The 10466-nt window shown below is 45.3% G+C and overlaps 2 protein-coding genes across 20 annotated transcripts in view; one reads left to right on the forward strand and one right to left on the reverse strand.

The window, feature by feature from the left end:
* The first annotated feature begins 5969 nt into the window (after positions 1-5969).
* The window catches only part of MTX2 (metaxin 2), a 31641-nt gene continuing 27144 nt past the window's right edge, over positions 5970-10466 (forward strand). For 4 of the 5 annotated variants that reach the window (XM_015868438.3, XM_085552607.1, XM_085552608.1 and 1 more), the window contains exon 1: positions 7414-7564. In XM_015868438.3, the coding sequence (XP_015723924.1) occupies positions 7525-7564 (40 nt within the window). In that variant the 5' untranslated portion in view covers positions 7414-7524. Of the gene's footprint in view, positions 7565-10466 lie in introns of all 5 variants that reach the window. The other variant, XM_085552605.1, reaches the window with a different exon arrangement.
* LOC107316667 (uncharacterized) overlaps positions 8697-10466 on the reverse strand; it is a 365025-nt gene continuing 363255 nt past the window's right edge. For all 15 annotated transcript variants that reach the window (XR_014948026.1, XR_014948025.1, XR_014948029.1 and 12 more), the window contains 3 exons: positions 10313-10365; positions 9134-9272; positions 8697-8935 (listed from right to left, as the gene is read on the reverse strand). The gene's annotated coding sequence lies outside the window, so the exon portion shown is untranslated. The remainder of the gene's footprint in view (positions 8936-9133; positions 9273-10312; positions 10366-10466) is intronic.

Consider the following 10466-nt stretch of genomic DNA (forward strand, 5'->3'; position numbering starts at 1 on the left):
AAACAGCAGTGGAAGCTCAGGGCTGAGACAGCAACAGCCAACTCTGTCCATCTTGTTCACCCTGCCAAAGTAATAAAGGTACTGAAGAGTTATTCTTTTCCTTTCTGCATGACACCACAGTGATGCAAACTTTGCAGATGAGTTTCCTATGGGAAGAGCATTTAGTCAGCAGCGTAACCAACATCCCATGCTGCACAGAGCTCACCACTAAGGAATTCTTACACTGTTTCTGGACTACACTCAGCTATGTTGAAAGTGCAGGCTGACTGACCGTATGACCCAGCAGCATAAGTCTCCTTCACCAGAGATATATTGACAAACCTAGGTATTCATTTTACTAAATAAATTTAATTCTAAACAAGTGACTAAGGCAACTTCAAATTCTACTAACAGTATTAGCCTTGTAACTTTTGATAGCCTTTGGGGAATTAAGAGAAAATAATGGATTGGGAATGCTGCTGTTAGCTGGGCTGGACTGCAGTTCAATTTGTCTCCACTCTTTGCATGTTAAATGGAAACTTAAACTGATTCATGCAGCTCAAAACTCTTCCGCATCAGTGTTCAAAAAACCTTCAAAGTCCATATTCTCTGTAAAATATTGTGAAATCATCACCACACCGCGAACTGAGCACTATTTCCTCACACAGCATGCACTCCTTATTTCTGGCTGCGTGGCCTCAAAAAAAAAGACCAAAGGAGACACCTGGTGCTTTTCTCACATCCTTCTACTACTGCCAGGGAAGGGATCAATCTGCTCTGCCACATGCCCTTACAAATCTCTGGAGATACCCAGCCCCACCAGCTCATACCTATTGCTAACAAGGCCATATGTTTTCAATGTAGATACATTCAAGTCAAGTCAGTCACCGTCATTTTTTTCCTTCACCGCAGTTACACCCTGGGGAGAAACTATGTCAAGTATGAACTTCTACAGCTGTAATGAAGATACAGAAAAGCTTTCCTTGTTCCTTTTATGGATCAAGACAGTGATTTTAAATGGCATAGATTCTACTTCTGAAGTTTCTGCTTCATCACATCCAGTGAATCAATTTTCAGCCTCCCTCAGAAATACACCAGGGCACTCCTGTACAGTCAGGCTACGTGTTTAAACTGGAAGTGCTGGAAACAATCATGAGAAAATCCTCTTATTTATGAAGCACATGGGGGAATGAATCACAAGAATAAAAACCTCACTTCCCCGTGAGCTTTTTTAGAAAAGGAGATTTCACATCTGGAGGCAAACAGGTTTATAGAAGATGACTCAGCTCTGTAGCTTTTCTCTGTAACAACAGAAAGGTCCATCCAAACAACAGATTGCTGCTCTAAGGACCAAGCATTTGGGCAGAGCCAGTCACAGCTCTTCTGCAGCAGTGAGATTCATGGTGCCTCCACAAGAGTAGCCATAAGCCCTACCCTGGTACAGCCACTGGGGCACACACACGGGATTAGTGGCACTTCTGTGCTCACACCAGTGTGCTGGTCAGCACCAAGCTCTCAGCCAGGACAGCTCCTGCTCGCAGCTTGGTGCTATGCAGTGGGTCAGCCCTCAGGAATTCTGCAGCAAACTTCCTTCTCAGCCGTGAAAAACTTCTATTGGGCTCTTGTTTTGCAAGAGTCGTACATATTAGACTGATTTTGTGCGTTATTTTGGTCTTCTAAAAGTATTACAGAGGGTTTGGTTTTATCCCGGTGTGGAATAGCAGCACATTTTTAATCTAAAAAATCTTTTGGGACAAGGAAACCATTTCCTGCCCAGCTCTACAATTAATCACAGCACATCCCTTATAGTGCACTATGGATAAATAATTCATTACAGCTGCTTCTTCCCCCTATACAGGGTAGGCAGTTGTGATCGTTTCTACAGGAAGAAGAAAGTTAATTCTTTCTATGCTGGCCTCCAGAGAAGGATTCTGACCATCTTACAGAGAGCTCTGATGAATTAATAAACCCCCTCAGTATTTACCACACTTGTCCAGAAACTGAGCTCAGTCGCAGCTCCTTAATTTTACAGATACCATCTCCAGAGTTTGAGAAGACTTGCCTAACCTGTGCCTGCAGTCAAACTGTGAGCAATTATTCTGACTTTCATTAGCAAGATGATTCAGGATTTAGCAGCCGTGTGAGCTACACAAACATCGGGATGAACATTTAGAGCAATCACTAGTGCCAGTTGGAGCTGTGATTGCTGCTTTGACATTCCTGCAGTTTAGGCAACACAACGGTGATCCGTGCATCAAATTAAACTAATAAACAACAACAAAAAAGTAAATGAATCAATATTTGTCTCTTCAATTAGGAATTCAGAAAAGACAGATAAGTACGGAATCAGTCTGTTACTACAGGTTGGACCCAACGGAGCCAAAAGGTCAGCACAGTAGGGAAGGTGGAAAAAGACAGTCATGGCCTTGAGAGAACACACAGGGAAACCAGGGGAAGTCCAGGGGAGGTTTGGATGTTTCAGAGCATGAGGAAAGTCTCCTCAGCAGCTGCCATGAATGACAGAAATGTGCAGGAGCCTGGGGGCTGATGATGCCTCCAGTAAGTAAAGAATGAAGTAAGAATCTCTGCACACTGGCTTTGATGCTTGCTCAGTGCAGCTGTGAGGATGACAGATGTGCTAAGAGACTTAGCACCCCTGAATATCTGACCCTGCTGAATAAAAGAAGGCAAGAAAGGAGGTGAGAAAGCAAGATGAAAATGATTCACCAAATTGCTTTCATACTCAGTTTGAGATCCCCTCCTTGCTTTCAGAAACACTATTCTCGTACCTCTTAAAACTATGAAAACTTTTTATGCTCATGTGGGTTGTTGGAAACGCATCAGCATTTGTTGATTTATCAGTTAAGTACACAGTAACTTTACAAGTGCAAAGTGGTTGTGTTCAACTCTGACTACTGCATTTTCATAGAAGCACATTCATAGAAATTATGCCTTACACTGTTTACACAACTATTAGACCATAACACACACCTGCCTGGCAATGAAAACACAGGAATACTCTCATCATCATGTACTTAATATTCATAGCACGTAATCTACTATAAAATACACCTGAACTTACACAGAAACACCTGTACTACTGACCGAGTCCTAGCTGCTCCCACAAGGCACACATGCCAAGATCCCAAGGACACGCACAGGAGTTGTGGAACGGGAAGTTAGACCTCAGCTTTGACTCTGGTCTCTCGCAGAGCAGTATCTCACTAAGCCCACTGGATTTGGTGGGACTGAAAATCTCATAACTTACCTGATACTTGGGAGATTTTGGCACCATTCCTCACATGGAAAAACAATGTATTATGTGAAACAGTTGACAGGCAAACACTCGCATGACAAACATACTAAATACCCCGTGAGATCTATTTGATCACGTTAATCTGGATCCATCTGTTTCTGCTGCTCTGTGCGCTCTGCCAGGCTGCTTAGCACACAGATCACCTCTGGCACCAAGTCACGCTAGAAACACCCTCCTGCTGTTGCCTGGCACTCAGTGTATTGGCAGGGAAGGACATGCTCAAATCCTCCTTCATTGCAGAGATCCCCAGCAGCCGTAATAGCTTTTTAAAGACACTGACAGCAAGCATAATTCAGAGCAACCCCCAGGATGCCCTACGTTACACCACAGGGGCAACATGGCAGTGGGCCAGGCAAGGAGAAGGCATTGCTGTGCCAGTTGGTTTGCTTCCTGTAAACGAGAGGAATCACTCGCTACCACTTGGCCTATTCTCAAGCACCAGCAATACCACACAAACAGCCTGTTTCAGAGATTCCACTCACCAGTGAAATTTCTGCAGTTATCTTTCCAAAAGAACCATTCCTAATTGAATGCACAACTGTCAGCACTCCTCCTGTGATTTGGAAAGGCAGGAATTGTTAGAAACCTGCTCCATGGAAATGGAGAGCAGCAGTTTGGGCAGAGAAAGTGCTCTGAAATGCTCCATCAAGCATCCTGGGATGAAGAAAGGTCACGCTGTAATACAGAACAGCTTACACTACCACCTCAAGACTGCTATTGTATGCCAAACACCAACAAAATTCCTTCAGTGAAACTAGAGCCTAGATTGCCTCAGAGCCTTCAAAGCCTAGATTAGATTTAGCCTAAAATGTGTTCCATCAACTTGGGAACTGCACACAAAACACAACAGAACTCAGGTCCAGAGAAAGTGATATTCCTACCCTTAACAGGTGCTTGCTCAATCTTAAATCCTACCACACAGGTGAGAGTAACACCTCACATGGCACATTAACGAGAGCAGCCATGTTAAAAACTAAGCAGCTTACTACAAAAAGCCAGAAGCCTTTTACTATCATCTCCAAATTCCTCATGCAACAATATCACTAACAACTCCAAGCTGTTCACAAGCGATTTCTACTGCAGCTGGTAGTATGTGCTACTCACTGTGTCACTGTGCACTTTATTGAACAACAAAATGGAAGATAAAAGTGATACAAATTGAATGTGCATGTTACAAGTTAACAGATAATTAGATAAATCCAGATAATTAGATTTTTTTTTTTAGGGATGGATAAGTCCTTTCTCAAATTCTAATCGATGTAAAATTGAACATATACATATGTATCAGTCCCATTTCCCTGGTGGACAACTCAACCACAGGGATTAAAGTCTCACCTGCTAAAGCCAGCCTACATGGAGAGGTGGGTTATATGAGGACTGTACTTTATCTCTGGGCATGCCTTCGTAAGGCAACACCCCCATTTATGGGTAGTGGTTCTGCTACATCTACTCATAACGCAATAATGTCAGAACACAATCAAAAGTACAGCAGTAACAGTGGAGTAGCACAAACCCAGGGTAAGACAAATGAGAACGAGCCCAAACAGAGCAGCTGCAGATGCAAAAACAAAGGAAAAACAGTCTGCTTACCTTTGGAAGACTCATAGATACACGGGGACCTCCAACAAAATCCTGCTTACTTCCAATGCTAATCCTTAACTGAGGTCTGGGATGGGGTAGACCCTGACTGCACCCCTCTTGGTCACTCATGGGCATTGCATGCACCTGAGCTCCATTAGGTTGGCCTGCCTTCCCACCAGGTGCTCAATCACTAGTTCAAGCCATGATTTAGCATTTCTGCAGCAGTACGCCAGCTGTCATTCTGAAATACAAAGCTCTGCAGATTGTTCAATTCTGCCTTTTGGTTTCCCTTGAAATTCTAACTTGAAGTGTGTCCGTCTCTCAATACTGAAATCTGACATACTTCCACCTTGGGATCTGCTGTTATGCCTTTGCAGTTTGTGAAAGGTGGGAAGCTTTCCGTGGTATGAAGCATTATAGAAGGAAGCACGTGAATTGCGTGGCCAGCTGAAGAAATGATCTGCACGATGGCTGTGAAGGAAGCCGGGCTCAGCAGGAGCAATTCCTGAACTCCAGTCCCAGAGAAGGGAGCCTGATCATCTTTGTCTTGCTGCATTTTGGAGACAGGAACATTTACAACAATCTACGTAGTGCAATGTTATGGAATTTTCCTGAACTTTAGATAGCCTTTATGTCACAGAATTAGGGCTAAGACATAAAAGCCAAGGTGTACACCTCAAAACACGAAGTTTGTATCATGGAATCTCAACTTGTGATGAAGGAAAAGCAGCGATACCCTTAACTGATTCCCTTTAGTTATCATCCACAAGACACTTCAGGAAGCATTCACATGTTGAAAAGGAGATAGCTGGTATGATCCATAGGAAAAGCACCTGTAATTGTAGGAAATCATCTCCTGTCAAATTCAGTTAATTTAATGCCACCTTGCCTGCACATGCTGATCATTTCTCTAAAGGTCGATAAATGAATGATCCAGTTGGTACATATTCCAAAGACACACAGCCATATCTAGTATCTTTGTTCTTGTTCTAATCTGCAGTTAGTTCAGGCAGTTAGAGGTTGAACATTTTTCTGCTTTCAGACTCTAAACCACGTTTAGGTGTTTCTGTTATCTTCGGAGAACTACTGGGATTAAGTCCTCATGTGTTGAAGCTTCATACAGTGTAAATGCCAGAGGAACTGAAAAGGGATTGAGTTGCCTTGACTTGGCATAAAAGGTAAAAAAAAGGTAAAACAGGCTGAAATCACACCTTTCAGCTCCTCATCTATTGCCTCTACATGTCATGTGGAACAAGCTAGATAAGCCAACTTTCCCTCAGTAGTAGAGACTACCCATGACTGGGGTCTTTGTTGGATCCAGAGGGCTTTTAAAAGTCCTTTTATGTTGCTCTACTGGTCCAGGGTACCCTTGCCTTGACTCCTCTCCATAGGACTGTAATCAAGGCTGCATACACATAATATATCACCAAGAAAAAGCTGCAAAACATCTGCAATTATCCTTCCATGTGCACTTATTTCATTTTTCTCCTTGAATGAAGCTGAAGTGTCTGCAGTATTTCAGATGTCAGCCATGTTTATATTGCTGAAGGATTTGGCATCTGTCATGAGTTAAATAACAAATGTCATCGCTCCCCGAGCAAAGGCTTTACTACTGTTTACTGGATAGAGATGTGGCTAAATCAGCCCAAGAATCCATCACAATACTCAGAATTATGATAAATATTCTCATCCATCATGATGTTGGCCAGTGTTTCCTGCTACCATTTGTCACATTGTAGTTTTGTTTTCACTTTTCTTTTGATTATATTTCCAGGCAAAGAAAGAGAATTATTACACCATGGCTAAACAAGCAGCTTTATCTCAGATAACATTTCAATTGGGTGCGAATTCAAAGGGACTTTTCCTCAATCTGGATTAACTAAGGAGATCAAGATGTAATTCCCCAAACAGTGGGTTGCTCACAATCCTGTCTTTCTATCCTCTACCTATTAAAAGCTTTAAGGAAAAGTTCTGCAGATTTGGTGTATATGGAGCCCAGAGAAGTTGCTTTTGTTGGTAGTAGCAATTGTCATGGAAAGCTTATACACAAAGATGTCCTTTGTGTTACGTAGCTCTTCTATGAAGTCTGGAATCCTGTGTGGCTGACCCAGGGCTGCAGACAGGCCGCAGCCTGTGCAGCAGCTCTCACAGGAGATGGGGGATAGTCACTTGCAGTGTGGAACTAAGGAGCAGTAAGATCCGGGCCCCCCAGAACAGGATCCTAATGGCCGGAATTAAAGCTGTTTGGCTTCACAGCGCACTTACACATTTGGCAATGTCCGCATTTGCATTTAACTCTAACGCTGCACGTACAGCTTTGCAGCGTATCGTTTCCAGACGAATCTCTCCCTCACATCGCGCAGTACGCGCTCCACACAGCAGGTCCCCGCGCTGGAGCTGCACTGTACGTCAGCTCAGCCTGCATTTCTCTATGGGTACATTTACCGAGGATTTGAACCCTCTTGGAGGCAACTCCTCCTCTCCGCTTCTCTCCTCACACCGCCGGGCCGCAAACCCCGCCCGCAAGAGTAACGGCCGTTGGAGGCGGTGCCGTGCATGGCGGCGGGGCGTACCCGGATGCGCGGCGCTGCGTTGCGGCCCCAGTTCCTGGCTGTGCCCTCGTCCCGGCGGGGCTCGCCCTGCTCAGCATGTCGCTGGTGGCGGAGGCCTTCATGAACCAACTGGCCGGTGAGGGGCGGGCGGGCGAACGGGCGGCCGGTGGGGCGGGCGTCGGGCCGGGGTGGCCGCTGGCGATCGTGTGCACTGCGGGCCCGGTGCCCTTGTGGCAGCCGGAGCCTGCGTGACCTCTCCGAAGCGCGGCAGGGCCCTGAGGAGAACCGGCCGCTTTGCCCTGCAGGGGCTGATTGCGGCAGGCCCGGCCGTGCACAGCCGCGCTCTGTACGCGGTACAGCCGCTGCGGCACCTCGCCGGGCTCCCGCTGCAATGGCGGAGCGCACAGCTGCGGGCAGCACGGCCTCTGCTCATTTAACGAGCCCAAGGCTCCCAGCTGTGCCACGCAGCGCCTTCATTTCCATTTAATAACGTTCCTTTGCAAGCGCCGTGTTTATGGTGCTGCTGTTATGAAGCTGAGAAGTGTAACGATGCATGATTTGTTCTTACGATTCGCCATAACTGGGCCGCATGCACCAAACACGGGCCTTGTCCTAAATAGCGGCAACGTGCATAATAACTGTTACACTTTGTAACAGAAGTGCTCTCAAGGAACAAACGTGCACCTCAGAGAGTTTCTGGCTGAACAGCTCAAAACACGCTCAGTACATTGCACATAAAGTCAGTGCATTGATCACATTTCTCCCTGCTATGTGAGCCCACAAGGGGCAAATACTGCAAGGAAATAGCATTGCCATTCCTGCCAGGCCGTTGGGGAAGAAGCCAGCATTTGTCCCGAGAGCTGGGTCTGCAGAGGCCCTGATGTAGGAGTCCTGGTTTGTTTTTCAGAGCACGCTTGCCTGTGGCTGGTGTGGTAAACAGAGAACCTCAAATCTGGGTATGCAACAGGGACCCACAGGCATCCTTAAAGTTGTGCCTGGCTCTTGGGCTGGGACTTGTTGATTCACAGTGATAGCTCCAGCAGCACCTACATTCTAAAGGCCAGGCACCCCAGTTCCTCAGGACATGGGGATTATGGTCTGTCAGCATCACTCCATGCCATTTACTTAACATGATCTCCTTAGTGCTTTTCATTCACTTACATTGTGAAACACAAGTATAATCACAAATGTGAGTAGGAGTCGATTCTACTGTGTTTGTCTGCTCTGTGGCCTTTTTGAGTATCTTAAACCAAATACTTGTTCCTTACTGGAATTACAAATACTGTATTGCACATACATATGCGTATTTGAAACTCTATAAGCAAGAAATACTGCAATGCCTGGCTCCTTCCTTTCTCGTTCCGAGTTGTTCCTCTGTTTCTGAACAGATTCTTGCCTCTCCGTTGGGTTGGTTGCTTTCAGTAGCCTCAGGCTCTTGTGATGACAGTTATACGATGAATATGGGATGATGAGAGCATCAGAAGTGTTTCTATGCTTCAGGACCTTCCTGAAATTTAATAAGCATAGAGCCTCATTTTTGTCCTGTAAGTTACAGGTTAAGCAATGCTAGTTTATTGTTATTATTATTATTATTATTTAATATAACATGCAGGTATTTAATACAAAATTGCTGCCAATGTTCCTGCACAGCAAAAGTGCTCAGTGCTTATTTTATTGATCTACTGCTGGATGTGCAGTAACTTACCATGACTGAAGGTACAGTACCAATCCTCGTTGTAGACCTGTCCACTTGTAACGCTATAATGTGATGGAAAGCACAGCAGTAATAGTAGGTTGGCAAAGCCCTGGGCTGCAGCCACTGAGGATAAACCCAAATGCAGCAGCTGTGGACACAAAAACAAAAACAGCCTGTTTACCCTTGGAAAGCCTCAAGTAGACAGGGATCTCCAGCAAGATACCCTTGCCTCCACTGCCAACCCTTAAATGAGGTCTGGGAAGGGGTGGATCCTGGCTGCACACCTTCCAGTCACTCAGGGGCATTGCATACAACTGAGCTCCCCTGGGTTGGCCCTGCCTTCCCACCAGGTGCTCAATCACTGCTTCAGGCTGTGACTTGCATTTCTGCTACACTCCACCCCTTCATGGTGTGAACCAATGATTGAGCACATTAAAGGTAAGCCCTTTCCATTATGGTGATAAAGTACACGTCAACACTTTGTACAGTTTACCTGTTGGAGTGTCAACCAATAAAATACAAGACAATTGAACTTGTATCACAAACCAATCGTCACGTTCCTTTGTGGGCCAGTACTCAGTGGTTTCTCCAGGAGGCACACAGTTGCTTGGACCAGCTCACATTTCATCAGCCCCATATAGTCCACCACTGGGCATCATGCCGATCTTACAGTGACACTAGAGCATCCTGATGTCATGTTGCTCCTCCCACTGATCGTGTGAACCCAAAGAGACTCACAGGGAGTAGTATTGATGTTTCAGAGGTACCAGAAAGGGTAGGTCTGCCCTCTACATCAAGACACAGGCCGTGTTCCTGTTCTGGGTCAATACTTCAGCTTGCACTAGGGCATGTCCTGGCTGTCTGTATTAGGCCCTTTGGCCTGATATCCGAGGCTGTATAACTATGTTGGGTAGCAGAGGAGTGAGGGGGGGCTGACTTGCCACAGGGACGTGATTAAGGTCCCCTTAGCAATGGAAATTAGAATGTCAACTACAATATCTGTAGGCCATATACCAATTACCATGAGGGAGTACCAATCCCCTGGCCTCCAGTAATTTCCCCCAAAGGTTCAAGTAGGCCATACTACTTTGGAAAGTACAAGTAGATCCAAGGTCATTCTATTTTGAGTACCTGGTTTTAGGTTTTCAGGGGCAGGAGATTATTTTCACTGCTTATTTGGTGTCTTACCTGATTATCAGTGCTTGCAATTTGAATCCTTGGAACAAGCTCAAATGCAGCAACTGTGGACATAAAAACAAAGAAATAAAAACTACTTAACTTTGGAAAGCCACAGGTAGGCAGGGATCTCCAGCAAGAAATCCTTGCTTCCACTGCCAACCCT

This window comes from Coturnix japonica, chromosome 7, assembly GCF_054131305.1.
Source record: "Coturnix japonica strain WE chromosome 7, WE-NBRP24, whole genome shotgun sequence".
Taxonomy (NCBI): Eukaryota; Metazoa; Chordata; class Aves; order Galliformes; family Phasianidae; genus Coturnix; species Coturnix japonica.